The 17,702-nt window shown below is 37.2% G+C and overlaps 1 protein-coding gene across 8 annotated transcripts in view; it reads left to right on the forward strand.

Annotated features, from left to right (window-relative positions):
• Dip2c (disco interacting protein 2 homolog C) overlaps nt 1-17,702 on the forward strand; it is a 417,859-nt gene that overhangs the window by 264,771 nt on the left and 135,386 nt on the right. For all 8 annotated transcript variants that reach the window (XM_015998738.3, XM_015998740.3, XM_015998739.3 and 5 more), the window contains 5 exons: nt 4,592-4,726; nt 6,206-6,325; nt 7,922-8,119; nt 14,501-14,592; nt 16,755-16,865. In XM_015998738.3, the coding sequence (XP_015854224.1) occupies nt 4,592-4,726; nt 6,206-6,325; nt 7,922-8,119; nt 14,501-14,592; nt 16,755-16,865 (656 nt within the window). The remainder of the gene's footprint in view (nt 1-4,591; nt 4,727-6,205; nt 6,326-7,921; nt 8,120-14,500; nt 14,593-16,754; nt 16,866-17,702) is intronic.

A 17,702-nucleotide genomic window follows, 5' to 3' on the forward strand; every position in this document is an offset into this window, starting at 1 on the left:
ATGACGATTATGTTAGGCCCTATCCATGAGTATAGCAGAGTATCATTAGGAATCATTTCATTGACTTTTTAAACCTGCTCTTTCAACCTGAACTATTGTTTCTCATTCCTCAACAAGTGTTCCTGGAGCAGATGTTATGTGCACGAACCTTCAAAATATTCTTTGAAAAGATAGTTAACTCACTATAAAGCAGGAGTCCCGGTGTATATTAGAACAGGTGTACTATGTCATTAGAGTGACAGAGTTAATTTAAAGCCACTGGTGGCTTTATCCTGTAGTGAGGGCAAATGTGAGGATCTTGAGGAAAAAGAGATAAGGTGATACATAAATTGTCCTGCTTTTCTTCCTGTTGCTGTGATAAAATACTCTGATTATAAGCAACTTGGGGAGGAAAGGGTTTATTGTTAGCTTACACTTCCAGGTAATAATTCATCACTGAGAGAAATCAGGGCAGAAACTGAACCAGAAACCATGGAAGGAATGCTTCTTACTGGCTTGTTCTCTGCCTTGCTCACCTAACTTTCATATACAGCCCAAGACCACCTGCATGAGAATATTACCTCCCATAGTTGGCTGGGCCCTCCCACATCATCAATCAAAACAGTTCTTCAGCACAGGGACGTGGGCTTCTCTACTAATTGAGACAGTTCTTCAGATGAGGTTCCCTCCTTCCATGTGTTATAGGTTACATGTCAAGTTGATAATAAAAACTAACCAGCATATAAATGAATTTGGAAACACTTTGAAGTCATCTAGCTGTCATTGTTCCTATTTTTTGCACTATCAGATAAATTGGAATCATTATCCACCCACTCAAAGAAGTGGGAATCCTGCTCAATGCACAGTCTTATTGGATAGCCCTAATGATATATGTGTTGAATTGCATGGCTAACTTGAGTCAAATTGGAACGTAGGATGCTCAAACCTAGTGGTTGCTGTTTTTACAGGATGTCTTTCAGATCTTGTTTATCACACATTAGCATGCATTGTGTTTTTATTTGTAGTGAGATACTCCTGAAAGTATAATGTCTGGCCATGAGGTAGTAGAGTTTCTAGAGAATTAGACCATTTGAAAACATGAACAACGGCCTATTTGGCAAAAGCACAAATGGGATGTGACAGGGATAAATACAGAGTTGAAGATGATAAAGGGGCAACTTGGATGATTTTCTTTTCCTTCTCCCACTCATAGGAGTGAGTGGGTGGCATGTCCTACCTTCTGCTGCTCCTTCTAGTACTTCTATGTCTATTCCTGACAAAGGCACACCTTCTTTAAGCTAGACTCTCAGAAATTGCCAATAAGGATGTGTGGTAGTTTATCTGGCTGTAATAGTAAAGCACATAGACTGTGAGGTTTGAACAGGGAATATTTATGTTCCCTCAGATCTGGGACCTAGAAGTTAGAGATGTGAAGGTACAGGCAGTTCTGAGTTCTCAGATGCCTCTCTCCCTGGCTTGGAGGGAGCCATGTCTTTTATAATCTCCACATGGTCTCTTCTCTGTTTATGTCTGTACCTTGATTCCTCTTTCTTTCTTTAAAAACTATTAGTTGATTTCTTGTTTGTTGCTTTGTTTGGGTATGCATGTTGGGAGTGCATGTGCACCATAGAGTGCATGTGGAGGTCTGAAGACAACTTTTGAAAGTCTGTTCTTTCTTTACTCCCTTTGGTCTCCAGGGATCAAATTGATATCATCAGACTTGCTCAGTCATTCACTGAGCCATCTCTGGAGTGGTCCCTCTTTCTGATAAGGCCATCAATTCTAGTGGGTCAGGGTCCATCCCAATAGCATTGTTTTTTATTAAATCATCTGCAAAGTACCTGAGCCTAAATTAACAGTCAAATTGTGATTACTGAGAGTTGAGCTGAAAGCTGAGAATTCAGACCATGAAAGATCAGGTACTCTTAAGAAGAAATGTGCTCAATAGTCTGTTTAGGAGCCGGTTGCCATCTTTGATTGTACAAAATATCCTGTGATTCAAGCCCCAAACAACCAACTGATGGTAACTAGCTGGTAATTATACCAATATATGTCATGTTGGTGAGAATGTTTCCTCCAACACAAGTGTGTGTACCCAGTGATAGTGAAGTACAGCACTGGCATATGCATTTTTCCTTCACTCCAACTGTGCAAGGTGTGTATAAGATAGGTGTCACCTCTAGTCTATAAACTAGGAAACAAAGACATGGAAGCTTGATATCAGAACTTGGACCCATATAGTTCAGTCCTATGCATATTTCTCAAACCTCTTGTCCAAGTATTTGGAACTAAGGACTCCCAGGATGACTCTGGTAGATCAGATAGGTTGGTAACCCAGGGTGTCCATTTGAAGCTTCCTCAGGAAGGCAGATTACTCTCTCTTAACTATCAGTCTTTCTCCAACAGAGTTATATAGCATGTGCAAGCTAATTTCTGTAGAAATTCAGTCATTATCCACACTTCTGATATTTGTATATTTTTCTTACTTGACAAAATTTATTTGTAATACTCCCAACACAGTAGAGAGTTTTGTGTCACTCATGAACATGTGCAGAACCCCAAAACTCTTGTTTCCTGAAGTGCACATTTGTGGCTAAGGTTCAATAGGGTGGCCTTGACCTTCTTGTTTTAGTTCTCTGGCCATGAAAGTGTGTGCTCTTTACAGCATGTCCTATGTAGGGGTTTTTTTTGTGCTTTTATTGATGAAAACTTGTATGAAACAGAATCTTAGTATAAGATTGAAGTGGGCAAAGAAAAAAGACTTTTCTATATGAATGACACTGTGGTGGTTTGAGTAAGAATGACCCCCATAGGCTCATATATTTGAATGCTTAATCACCAGAAGGTGGCACTGTTCACAAAGATTAGAAAGATTAGGAGGTACGGTTTCAAAAGCCCATGCTGGGCCCAGGCACACTCTCCGTGACTGCAGATCATGATGTAGCTTTCAACTACTTCTCCAGCACCCTGCCTGCCATGCCTGCTGCCATGGTCTTCCTGTGATGATAATGGACTAAGCCTCTGGAACTGTAAGCAAGCCCCCAATTAAATGCTTTCTTTTGTAAGAATTGCCTTGGTCATGATATCTCTTCACAGCAATAGAACAGTGACTAACACAGTTACTTTCAGTAGCACAAGACTTTATACTTTTAACATGTAAAGGAAGCAATCTAAAATTTCCATGTAATATGCTTTAGTAAATCAAAATTAGCATTCTGATATACATTATTAGAACTTACATATGTATAATTCATTGATCATCTCTTAGACATGGTCTTCTTAATGCTTGAATAATTATAAAAAAAACTGTTCTTTTGCCATTTAACCATTTAAGAGCTTAATTCTGAATGCTGTAGGGGATATTTGCTCAGTTCCTTGGCCATGTATACTGGATAGTTTTATGTCAACTTGACACAGCTAAAGTCATCTGAGAGGAGGGGAACCTTAATTAAGAAAATGCCTTCATAAGATAGGGCTATAGGCAAGCTTGTAGGGCATTTTCTTAGTGATTGATAAGGGAGGGCCCTACCCATTGTGGTTGGTGCTGTCTCCAGGCTGGTGGTCCTGGATTCTATAAAAAAAGCAGGCTGAGCAAGCCATGGGATGCAAGCCAGTAAGCAGCATACCTCCGTGGCCTCTGCATCAGCTCCTGACTCCAGGTTCCTGCCCTGCTTGAGTTCCTGTACTGACATCCTTTAATGATGAATAGCAATATGGAGGTGTAAACCAAATAAACCCTTCCCTCCCTAAGTTTCTTTGGTAATGGTATTTCATCACAGCCATAATATCTCTAACTAGGACAGCCATGGCATGACACTTAATAAACATTAGATTATAAGCTTTATTATACAACTTCTTAGGATTAGTCATATTTTAATTAAAATAGTTAGCTATTTCTTGATGTCTCTCACCATTTTTCAGGAATACCTTGAGAATTTTGCGTGTATTAATTTGTTGAATCTACCCAGTCTCGAAAGAGGTGTCACCATTATTGCTTCAATTTGGTAGTTAAGAAAACTGAGGTGCAGAGAGATTAAAATGTATCCTGAGATCTCCTGGAATCAACAGTGTTGCCCTTTAAGTCCTAGGCTCTCTGGGTCAAAGCTTGAGTCATTTACTGCCTCTGTTGTCACACCAAGAAAAGTGACTTATTTCTGTGAAAAAGCACATAGCTCATAACACTTGATCCTTTGCTCAGGTCAGACATTACTCTAGTTAAAATGCTACAGTGATTCATTGATGTTGCTCCTGTGAGGAAATCTGAATTTTTTTTAACCAGTTTTTCACTAGAGATGTACACATTTATCTTAAAATCAATCACCTTTGTTTTGGGGAGTTTTGTGGCCAACTTTTATTTGGAGTAATCTTTCTTCTTTGTTTTATGAGACATGATCCTTTCATCTATATGTCCAGGCTGGCCTCAAACTCATGGTCTTCATTGCATCTGCTTCCATATGTTAGGAATATAGGCTTGTGTCACCATGATTGGTCAAAGTGATCTTTTTATATGAGTTTGTCAGAGTATTTTCTAGACATCTTTGAGGCCCTGTTACTTAGCCTTTGAAATGACCATGAGGTTCATCAGAAAATTGTCTTCTGTGTTTCTTTACAGAAAACCATTCTGCACCTCCTGATGTAACCACATACACCTCAGAACACTCAATACAAGTGGAAAGGCCCCAGGGCTCTACCACATCCCGGACAGCACCAAAGTATGGCAATGCTGAGCTCATGGAGACTGGGGATGGTATGTCTTATAGTGAGGTGCTTCCTTCTGTGTGAACATTCTGCTTTTGTCCTTACTATGATTAGTATGAGTCCTTCTGACTGAAGGTGCTGCTTCTAGATACACATTAGTTCCTTCAGTCCTGCTTATCAGATTCCTCAGGAACTTTTTTACAAGGTGACCTGACCATGAAAAATGTAAATCATCGCAAATTGTCTAAGAATTTGTCCTTATTAAAAAGAATGTAAATATTATAGTAATTTAGCCATCAGAAGATAAAGATTTAATTAGATGCTAATGTTTTTCTAATGTATAACTAATGTTGGTTGAGTCATTAGAGTCTTTAAGGATTTACAGTTCAAGTGTTAAGACCTTAAATGCCTACTTCAGAGGGCAACATGAAATTAAATGGAAAAACAAAATGATTTATAGGAATGTTATAGCCTCAGATTTTGGAAGAAGGAGGTATCTTTTTTTCTCAAAATTGAAAATAAATTATCAGTGCTTTGCTAACTTACAGAGTAAAAGGGTTCCCCTAGTTCCCATATTTCTAATCTTGATATTATAATAACATTAATAGTTCCCAGTATGGAGTACTAATCAGCAAGCCTCAGATACGAACTTTCTGCTGTATTCTCCTTTAATTGTGTTATATTCCTGCCAGGGTTATAAAATGTAGGTTAGAATCTGGCAGTAAAATTATTCTTTTTTTTTCTTTATGAAAAATGACAGAACAGTATCAACATGCCACAATCAGTGTACCTTCAATGTTTGTTGATGTTGTTATGATGACTGGGTGATTCACTATTAAATACCTAGTTCTGGCCATATCTTTAGCAAATGTCATACTGTCCTCAGAGTGGTTGAAGCCCTAATACTACTTCTTCATAAAGATCAATTTAATTAAAACCATAGCAGTTCCATTTCTTACAGAATTGGCTGCCTTGCATTCTACCAAGTTGGCTTTCATTCTCTGGCATACCCATTGTTGAAACTGATCATTGATATTATTCTTGTCATTATTTAAAAATTTCTGTTATCTTTGAAATCTATCAAGTTCCAGAATTAGGTAAATTCTGACTCCTATATTGTGTAGTCCAGTGTTTCTCATTGTGTACTCCCTCATCTCAGAAGCACACCCGGAGGTAGTACTAACATTCTCACCTAAGCTTCAAACCACTGGTCTTGGATTTATCTGAACCAAATTGATTGGGATTAATTGATAAGATACTATGTTTAGATGTTAAAAATTATGGCTATTTTTCCATGTTTTCAGAGCTATAATAATGTTTTGATTCCAAAAGTCCATTTTAAGATTAAAAATGCTTTTGAAGTACTGGAGGTACAAGTCAGTGCTTAGACATTTGTCTAGTATATATAAGGCCTTACACTGTATCCCCACTACAGGAAACAAATTCACTATTGTTTCGGAAATTTTTCTTAAGTTATTTTACTTCTTCCAGAGTTTGTTCATTTCCACTCTGATTCCTATTTTTTCAGGTGTCCCAGTAAGTAGCCGGGTATCAGCAAAAATTCAGCAGCTTGTCAATACTCTTAAACGACCGAAGAGGCCCCCATTACGGGAATTCTTTGTTGATGACTTTGAGGAATTGTTAGAAGGTAACTTCTTTTCTTTTCTACCTCTTCTTTTATGAGGTCCTATAGTTCCATATACAATGCTACATTTTCTGCAAAATGACTTTATTTTATTAGGAGTAATAATCTGGCCTTTTCTTAATAATACAACTCTAATTCAGAGTGCAGGTTGCTGTTTCCAATCAATATGTTAAAGGTACACCAAGTGTGAACAGTTAGAGCTTTGGAACCATCTCCCCCCTCAGTGGAATGTGGTTCTGTTCTGTGATTTGGGCCTCTGTGTAAAGACTCAGTGCCATGATAGTAAAGCAAAATGACACTATAGAGATCCTTGGCTCAAAGCCAAAGGATACTTGCTACACAAGCTTATGAGATTGGGGAAGCATGGTGGGGACTCTGACCTCCATCTCACCTATAGTGAATGGTAGTCTTCACCTAGATAACTTAAAATTGAAACAAAGTAGATCTGTGTGCTGGATCAAACCCAAGCTTCTTATCTGTTAACTGAAGTTAAGACTCAGCTGAGGGATGGGGAGACAGATGACTAATGGGATAAAGCACTTGGGTGCAAGTGTGAGGATGGGATTTCAGATCCCCAGAACCCATGTATAATGCAGGCTTGAAAAGTATAGACAGATCACCAGTGCAAGGTGGTGTGAGACTACCCTTATCCATGAGTTCTGGGTTTGATTGACTGACACTGCCTCAATGAATAAGGTAGAAGAAGAATGATGGAGGACAGTTCCTAACATCAGTCTTCAGCCTACACATGCACACTCACATACACATGGGACCACACACACACACATACACACAAGCATGCACTCACACATACATACACACATTCAATGAAAATTGAAAAATAAAATAAAATTTATAGAAGTCTCAGCTGATTTTCTCGATAGCAGGTGGAGGTGATCACTCAATCTCTGAGAGAGAATCTTTTTCTAAAAATAGGGGAATTAATTTCAGTTTCACACCTATCTAAACGTTTTGTTTTTTTGAGACAGGGTTTCTCTGTGTAGCCCTGGCTTTCCTGGAGATCTCTCTTTAGACCAGGCTGGCCTTGAACTCACAGAGATGCACCTGCCTCTATCTCCTGAGTGCTGGGATTAAAGAAAGGTATGCTCCACCATCACTGGCTAACACCTATCTAAACTAGAAGAAGAGGAACAGTGTGTTCTACAACGAGGCATTTATTTTAGTTTTACTCATGAAAGTACTTTCACCATGCTTTTGTTATTTAGAGTATTTGTAGAAGGTTTCTACCTGTATGTCATCAGTAAAGGGAAAAATATAATGTAAGAGCTGAGCCTTTTGGAGTCTTGAATACTGTGTGCTAATAATTAGAACTTTAAACCCATGTGTTTAAATGTGAGAATCTAGGCATATGGTTCTCACATCCACCTAAAGTCTCCATTCTGTGTTGCCTTGGAAATTGTAAGAGCTCAATTCTTTTGTTACATCCATAATCATTTTAATTCTAGAAAAGCATATTTGCTGTCAGCTGATATATTTATGCCTGAAATATGAATCTCCTAGATTTTTTATAGACTCTAAAAATATTATACTAATATGGATATATTTTTCTTAAAACCTTCTGTGTTTAAATGTATTTAGTTCAACAACCAGATCCAAACCAGCCAAAGCCAGAGGGTGCCCAGATGCTGGCCACAAGAGGGGAGCAGTTGGGAGTGGTCACAAACTGGCCACCCTCTTTAGAAGCTGCACTACAGCGATGGGGGACCATCTCACCAAAGGCCCCCTGCCTGACTACCATGGACACAAACGGAAAACCCTTGTACATCCTCACTTACGGTAATCCCATAATGGCACTTATAGTAATCCTGTAAGATCTATTCTCGTCTTTTGTCATTACTGGTTGGGGAAAAAATATGTATCTTCTGGGTAACTCATTTATGAGCATGTTCCTTTTTTTGTTTCTGGTTTAAAAGTAGATGAAAATTTAAAGAAATTTTTAGTAAAATTACTTTGTGTTGATAGAGGAGTTACTACTTTTTTAAAAAAATTAAAAATTAAAACCAGAAATGGATGTATAAAGCTGTGATTATTGTTTTTGTTTTTGTTTTTCAGATGAATACTTTCATTGGTGATCAGTAGGGAATAAAAATCTAACCTTTGGGCCTAGGTTTAAATCATGATCTCCTAAAATACCCTAATGCTGAAACTGAAAGATGACGGAAATTCCTGAAATCTAAAATTCCAAAAGTTTTAAATCCCAAAATACAGTTATGGTGAAATACTTAAAATTCTTTAAAAGACATTTATTACACACACACACACACACACACACACACACACACACACACACACACACACTCATGCACAAATACGTGTTTTGTTTTGTTTCGAGACAGAGTCTCTATATGTAACCCTGTCTGGCCTGGAACTTGCTATGTAGACCAGGATAGCCTCCAACATGCAGATATCCACCCACGTAGGACTAAAGGCATACACTATACCTGGTTTCATTTACATTTTTAAAGGGAGATTTATATCAGAAAGATAGGAAAATATTGACATAATACTTTATAGGCCACTCTACAATAATATATGTAAGAATAGAGAAATTTTTGCCAAGCTAAATACTCAGGTTTATTCATACAAGTCATATAGCTTTAAGAGTTACAAGTCGATGAGCTGCATTCATAAGGAACCAAGTCAGAAAGCAAATATCTACGTGTGTATCTTTACTGTTGGCTATTACATATAACAGCTTTATAACTGTGGTCCCCTGCAATGTCATGGTGGATAGTCCAAGTCTTCTGACAAAGCTAATCAAAGGCTATTTGGGTCAGTGTTGTGTTTGTAATCACCAGAGAACTGGGATCTTGGAAAGTTATCTTAGGAGAATACAAGTACTTAATGAGGACAACTGTTAATTTGAGGAAATTTCAGTGCATTTATATATTTGAACAATATTGATACTGAAAGGCAATACCTTGGGCACCTTCATAGAGACTACATTGAGTTAGAGATGTCTGAAAGGTTGTATCATTTGTACCTCCAGTATTGGAATAGGAACAGTATAATAATAAAAGACACAACATACCAAATTAAACAAAAGTAATGCTGACATTTAAAAATATTAGGGAGCTAAATGCCTGCTGACTCTGGAGAAGCTAATGGTGTGGGTTGTTGAATCCAGAGGCTGCTGATTCTGGACTTGAGCTTGTTTTATGCCTTTCTTTTTGCGCTGGTGGAGGTTGAACTCAGGACTGTGCATATTAGGAACACATACTGTCAATGAGCTAACTCCTCTACCCAAGCCTCGTGTTCTGATCTCTAATGCAGCAAAGAAAAAGAGCAGTTCACCTTCTGCCTCTGTTCTTTCTGGTCTCCTAGCTGGTTAGATGGTTATCAGCCAATATCAAGGGTGATCATCCCTACCTGGTCTATTCAGACCCACACTGATCTCTGGACAACCTCACACACTGTATCCAAGATGGTGTTTGATCAGATTTCTAGTATTTCTTTTACATCACATGATACCATCCTGCATGTATGTGGAGACAATAACCCATCCCCAGACTTCACTCCTCATTCTGTCCCTTTGACTAAGTCTTCCCCTACTCTCTCAGTGAGAATTAGTTTTCAGGATTTGGCCCCTTGGGATTTCAGCATCTGTAGTTTTACTTTTAGGATTGTGACTTTTTAAACTTTGGAGATTTTAATCTTTATTATTTCAGCATTTAGATTTATGTATTTATGATTATTTCTTACTGTCTCCACTTTGACATCTATCACTCAGAAGCAGCAAAATCTGGATACACATTGCAGAAAGTTAGAGAAATAGGTTTCACGTAATTCTTTCCACAGTATACTTAATGCAGACTAAACTTTTACACATGGCTGTGCTAGAGAGAAGTCTTTCTCTTAGTTGCATCACTATGGAGAAAACAGACCACAATTATTTTCATACTTCTGGATTCAGCTTTACAAAGAATTAAGCTTCATAGCTACAAGAACAAATGGTCATTTTACATCTGCATGCATGACATTCAGTGGTGCTTAAAAAAAAAAAAACTTTGGCTTTGTTTTTATATCACAAACACTTTGGATTATTATGAGGAAAGAGCTTCAGTTTTATATGAGCCGCCAAGGTTAAGAGCTAGAGGCTATGTAAGTAATAGAACTGAATAGAGCCCAGCATCTTGAGAGTGGGGCCCCTGAGGCACTTCTGCGTTTCATGTACCAAAATGGGATTTGAACTTAGAAGTATGTTGGGTTTGGCAGTATATTTTTTATGCTCCCCTTGTATTTGTGGCTTTAAAATAGATGAGATTATTGTCTGTGATTTAGCATAAGCTTTTTGTTGTTTTTTTTTTTAAAGTATGCTCTTACGAAAAGGTTTTAGTAATCAAAGAAAGGAGACTTTTTTCTGTGTAATCCTCATGCCCAGTCAAATTAATTCTGAAAGCTAATTATGTACTTGGAATCACTGCTGTTTTACAGCTAATGACTCCAGCACTCACCTGTCTGTGTGTCGAGGGGGACCCCTAGTACTGTCCTAGAAGTTGTATGCATTTTAGTGACCTGCAAGCATGCATTAAGTTTGTTGTGTGCAGTGGTGCAGTACTCTGGCTTGGGAAGTCAAATTGAATGAAAATGAGTTCTCAAGAGAATTATCATTGGAGTAAAACTTGAGCCCCTCTCTGTTGATGACTTAAGGAAACCAGTGCTTGCTTCTTTGCCTTTCTGTTAAGGCTGTGGGAAGTTTGAGATACAAGAAACACTGTTGCTTTGAGGGATACGTATTTTTACATATACATTGTTCCTTTACCAAAATGTTCCAAATTGTCTTATAAGCCACTTAACATTTTTCTGTATTTTGATATTATTTGTCAGTAATGGGTTATTGGTTAATCTTTAATTTTGCTTGTTAAGAAAATATTAGAAAGTAAGATATTTTCAAATATTAGCTTACACCTTATCAATATATAAGATGAAAACCTTGACTGAGACAGTGAATACTGTACATGAATGTTATCTCTGTAGGAAACAAAAATAAATTGGTTATTTCTGAGAAAATTCAGGGGAAACAAGGCTCATTGAATTTCAGTTGTCCTAATGCCTGAGGAAATTGGTATAATTGAAGGACTATAGTATTTAAAATCTTCATATATCCCTTCAGCCCTCAAATTTAATTCCCAGTCAAGTCCTGAAACAGCAGAACTTTTAGCTCAGAAATTTAGAATATTTGGTAGAAATGTAGATAGAGTAAACCTATAAAATATCTGGTACTTAGATCTTCACATTGCAGTAGAAATAGGAAGCATACTAAGCAGCACCCATGGACTACTGTAACCTTAATTCATGAAAATAACCATACTGCATAGTGCTTCCCTTTTCATATCTGGCCTGGTAGAAACCACCATCTTCATATGCTTCCTCTTGTTTTGTTAGGATACATGTAAGTACATTTAGCTTTTCTACCACATCAGTGTTCCTGTTTATTTTTTTATTTTTAAAATAATTAATATCAATACATATATATGATATATTTTGATCAAATCCATTTCTCATTCTTTCCCTTTCAATTCCTCCCCTATCTCCACCATCTCTTTTCACTCACAACCTAATGTGCTCCTTTTTTTTCTCCCAATACCCCGCTGAGTCCATCTAGTACTGTCTGTATATACATGGCTATAAGACTATCTATTGGAGCATGGGTAGCCTTCAGGCCTGCATCTCTGAAGAAAACTGACTCTTCTTTCCCCAGCAGCCATCAGCTGCCAACAGCTCTTCATGTAGGGGTAAAACTTAATTAACTCCTCCTCATCCATTCTGATTTATTCCAAGTATGGCAGGGTTTTAGCTGCCTGAGTTACCAATCTTTCCACCATCTTATTGTAAATTGTTACTGGTAACTCTCTTCAATGCTTGTCCCAGTTTTATGGGTGGTATGTTCTTTTGAGAATTGTATTGCCCCCTGCATATCTGTCTCCTTTCTCTGCAGTTACATTGTCTGTACAGCAACTTAAACTTCATTCAAATCTAAGAGAGGCTAAAGAAAATAGTCCTTGTCACCCACTCTAGAAGTGTTTCTTGTCTTTGTTTTACACTAGCAACTGCACTTACTCAGTTTCCTTTTCTCTGAAAACTACAAGATGTGAAAATACTAAGTATATCTCAAGAACTTTGCCCAAAGTTTGCATTTTGTACTTTTCCTTGAGACCCTATGTAAAACTAGCTTGTGTGTGAGTGAATAAAGATACCGCCTTCTAAGAATCCCAGCTGAAAATGAAGTTGAAGCATTAACAGACTCTAATGGTTTAATTGACTGGTTTGTTTAAAACACATTACTTGTTATTTTATTCAGTGATAACAAAATGTAATTATTCAGCTAGAATAGTTCCCTAGTTTTGTTCACAGTAAGGAAAGTCTGGATCCTTAAAGTACTTATGGTTAAAAACAACAACAACAACAACAACAACAAAAATCACCTCCCTGTTATGTTTCTCACAAACTAGTGATTATTGACAGAGGTGTATACTCCCCAAATAAAGTATCAAATGACTTTAAATATCTATGGGGTTCAGATGAGGAAGTAAAAATGAATGAAATACTTAAGAGTTAAGTTGCACACCTTGATTGTGGACTTGATTGGTGCTTGCCTATGACATTAGTGAAACCCAAAAAAAGTGGTTAGCATGTACTAAGAATCAGGAATTATCCTGGGAGTTAGAACAATGAAAGATAAAACATTCTTCTTGCTCACTGTCCACTAAGGGACAGACAAGTAGATGAATCCTATGAATGGTAAATAGCAGCAACATTAATTCAGGTAGCTTTCGTTTAATGGGAAATAAAACAAATTCAGGTTTTTTTAAAAAATTAAAACTATTATAAACAATAATTTCTAATTACAAGAGGAAAACTGGACTTTGACTATACTGAGACATAATTAGATTGATCTGCACTATATTACTTTTATATGAATGTATTGCCTTGAATCTTGATTTATTTTGAAAGCCCTTAATAGTTGAGTATCTTAGACTGTGCTGTAAAATGCCTTATATATGCAAGAATTCTCTTTAGATTTGAAGTCACTTTTATTCCACTACTCATAATTACCTGGAAATGTACAGGCATAGGATTAAGGCTTAAAATGTAAAACTCATTCAGAGCTTGGTTTTGTTCTTAAATAAAACTTGTAGAAACCTCTAGGAAAAGAAAAAAAAAACTATCTTTTTAAATTTGCATTCTCCTTTTTTTTTCTAGAGTTCAGAATTTTAAAATGATTATAGATATTTGTTATTACTTTATCTAAGGGCAAAGACTCCTCTTCCAGAATTCCTAAGTCCTGAGATTAAAAAATGTTCACTCTGAGAAGTTTACAACTTGCAGGGGATCAGGGTTCAAATGACCTGTCAGAGACATTTTTACACAATTTGTGTTCATTGGACACATTAATAAGAGATGGATGTCACTGATATAGCTTTATTACTCTCACTGGGACTTGTCATCCCCATGCTTAACCCAGAAGAAATATGGCAATTAAGTTTTTCTGTAGCTTTATAGTAAGTATATCATACACTGAGAGGAATTAAGGGTGTTGAGGCCTTGCTCTGATGATTTTCTGGCAATGTGTCATGTTTAGTACTTATTTTCCATCCTGATTCTAGGAACTTAAGTTGAAGGCTTAAAATAGGAAAAAAAAAATCTCTGGGTAAACTTCGTGAGAGAGGATTTTTCAAGACCCCATCCCCGCCATTCCCATGCCTGTATACTGTTAACTAATAAAAACTTACGGCTTCATGTCCCATCAACTCCTTCCCTGTCATAGGCCAAGCATAAGACTGGCTAAACAGGTGGAAATTAAATCTTTCAATCTCTCCTCTCCTCTTCCTCCTCTTCCTCCTCTTCCCCTCTCCTCCTTCCTCTCTCCTCTCTCTCCCTCTCTTCTCCTCCCCTCATATCTGTGCTGTTTTTAAAATCTCTACTACTACTTCTGAATGTGTTTTTAGCTTTCAGATTTATATTGTTTCCCTGTTCCCTTTTTTGTCAATAGTTTCCTACATGACAGTTACCTCCAACCAAATATACTGAGCAAAATAGATGTATGTGCTTGACTTTGAAAATGTTCCCTAGTTTAAATAATATTTACAGTTGTATGTAACTGAATATGCATGTGAATGTTAAAGTTGCTTGTATGTTTATACTTTCTGTTAACAGGCAAACTATGGACAAGAAGTATGAAGGTTGCTTACAACATTCTACATAAATTAGGTACAAAGCAAGAACCTATGGTACGGCCTGGAGACAGGGTAAGTGAGGTTCAAATAACTAGATAACTTCTGTTTTATAATCCCAGAATTCAGTCTGCCTTCCTCCTTAGAATACAGTTGGATTTGAAAGACAAGTATGCATTCATTGTGAACAGGTACAACCATCAGATTGGAGAGTTTTGTGTGTTTTGCTGCTTTGATCAGTTTCCTTAGACTTCTTGGCCTACTTTGTGGGAATAAATCATGTGGCAGTATAGTCACGTGGGAAGTTATAAATTTATTATTGTCTCTTGTTTCTTTAGGAGCCTCCCCATCCAAAAATGTGCTGTCCACACACACACTGACTTCCTCAATGAAGGCAGATACACATGAGACCTCAGTCTCAAAGAATTTTAGTATGCTTACACACACAAATAAATCATCTTATTCTTTTTCAAACTTGTTCATCTAGCTGCTCTTCTAGCCATGTAGAAAAGAAATCATGTGTTCTAAAACTTAATGTTGTTTCTACCAACTGTCCTGTATTGCTAAACAGCCAGCATGACCAAATTTAAGATATATAGCTCCTGCCTTCATAACTGCCATCACAATCCTTTTATGCGAGCCTGTTTATCTTATCTGAATGTTCTTACCAAAATTAATAAGTCCTGTTTAGAACATTTTTTAAAGAAACTATTTGGAACTCCAGAATAAGAAACTACAAAAATGATGCATATGTGCTAGATTTATGTGCCTGTGAAAATACACCTATTTTGCTTGTAAAGAGTTAACACTGAAGGTACTGCAACATCCTAGAGGAGCTGGTGTGAAAATAGAGGCAGCATCCTGAAGAACATAGTGGGGATCCTGTTTTAAAAACTTACTGTAGAGGAGAGCACTAGGATAGGATAAACGTTAAATTGGCTGCGTTGTAGTCATGTACCACATACTGACATTCAGTGACAGTTTGCATGAGTACATTCTCTGATACGGCCATAAGTATAAAAATACTTAACGTATTTCTCAGAATGTATGTCCACACCAACATTAAGTCTCTTTTCATTTAAAGGGTATGGGGAAACTGGGTCTAATACTTATTACCTATGAATATAAAGGAAACACATTTAAAATGTCAAATATATGCCAAGATGTGAAAATATATCAAGAAATCTTTGTTACAATATATTAAACACAAGTTCCAGGGAACATAGCAAGACATTGAAAGGGTAAATATAGGAAATGAAAAGGAATCCATAAGAGGAAAATTTTCCATCCTTAAGATATGCCATATTGCTAAGGAGTGTTGGAAACTCTATGTAGTAATCAGTGCTGAGTTATAATATTCTGCTTTCAGTCTTGCTGAACTGAGCAGGTTTGATGAGCTAGGAAGGACCAGGAACAATCAAATACTGATTAAATACTTAGCTATAGTAATAGTAGGCAGTGAAAATATGCATGTACAATATAAGAGACTGATGTTGAACTTATATCAGAACTGGTAATGTGAGGATTACTAGTAACACATGTTTATAGATAGATATGGTGTGATGTGTCATGCTTCACATTGAACTCTGTAAACCCTGTTTCATTTGACCTTTACTATGACAGTCAGCTGCAGTTTATATTATTGCTCTTTTTCTCATTCAAGGAAACCAAGGCGTAGAAAGACCAAAATTGTGCCTAAGAATTCAGAAGTACCTTAGGATCTGAATTAAGTCCTATCTGGGTCTAGCTCCCAAGCTTTTTACCCAACTACCTAGTAATGGATTATACAGGCATTTAATTATTGTTGTGAGAACTATATATCAGAATACAAGGAGTTATTTATGTAGATCAGTGAAAAGAGTAAAAACACATATTATGTATACTTTTTATGTATATGAAAATTACATGGCTATGGAAGATGAGAGAAGAAAATAAAATGAGCTCTTGCCTAGTAATGGTACTGTAGTTGGCAGCTGTTAATGTTTCCCTTCCAAGTTAGTTGAAAAAAAAGTATGGGACACTTATTAAAGTATTTCCTCATCATCCATCACTTTTGAGATATATTTTTGCTATATAGCCCACACTGGCCCTGAACTTATAATCCTTCTTCCTCAGCCTGCTGAGTACTGGTCTTATAGGCCTATGCTATTGTATTGAGGTCTTGGAATTTTCATGCTGCTGTCTGTAGAAAGGTAAATCATGCTTTTTTGTCTGCTCTGTGTCTTGCACATCTCCAGGTGGCACTGGTGTTCCCCAACAATGACCCTGCTGCTTTCATGGTGGCCTTCTATGGTTGCCTTCTGGCTGAAGTTGTTCCTGTCCCCATTGAAGTGCCACTCACAAGAAAGGTAAAGAACTCATTGTTCATTAAACCCTATTAGAGGGAAGTGACAGGCTCAGTGGCAATTTAATATGCTGGGTGAGACTATGCTGACTACAGTTTTGTAAATGGATTTTTATCTTTGCTGTGCAAGTGCAGTGACATGTAATTGCTGTCTCTAAGGCTCAGAACAGATTTTCATCAGTTTCATCTATTAAGGGAACAGTTATTCACACACACAGCATGCCTCTCTCACCTGCAGGTGTGAGACCTCTCAGAGATGGAGCTTAAGTTAATTGTCAGCACAGCATGGAACTGTCTTATCTCGATCTATTTTCTCATTCCTTAGTATCATTACATAGAAAACCAGGTACATGATAGCACTCATTGACTTGTCTTGATTATGGGTGGTGGTCCTTGACTTGTGTTCAGTTGTCTTGATATTGTCAAGTTCCAAGTTCACCTCTGATTGGTCATATCTTACTCTCTAATTAAGATGACTAAACTTGCTGTTATCTTTATTGTGTATTCTTACTGTGGGACCAATAAGAAGCTAATATTGTATACACTGCTCACCAGAGTAATTGGCGGTCCCTAATATGATTTATTGCCTGTAGCAACCAGGGCTGTAGAAGCTCTGTTGTTAGTGTAGGAATCTCTACACCATTTCCCAGGATCACTGTAGTAGTTTTCAGCACCACTAATAGTTGCAGGGTTTACTTTTCTTCACAGTTTTGTCCTCACCTGTTACTGTTCACCTGTTTGATAAAAAGCTATTCCAATAGATGTGAAATAATTTCACTGTGATTTAAATTTGCATTTCCCTAAGAGTGCAGCTGAACTTTCTTTCCTGTCCTGTGCCTGT

This window comes from Peromyscus maniculatus, chromosome 5 (assembly GCF_049852395.1).
Source record: "Peromyscus maniculatus bairdii isolate BWxNUB_F1_BW_parent chromosome 5, HU_Pman_BW_mat_3.1, whole genome shotgun sequence".
In the NCBI taxonomy this organism is placed as follows: domain Eukaryota; kingdom Metazoa; phylum Chordata; class Mammalia; order Rodentia; family Cricetidae; genus Peromyscus; species Peromyscus maniculatus.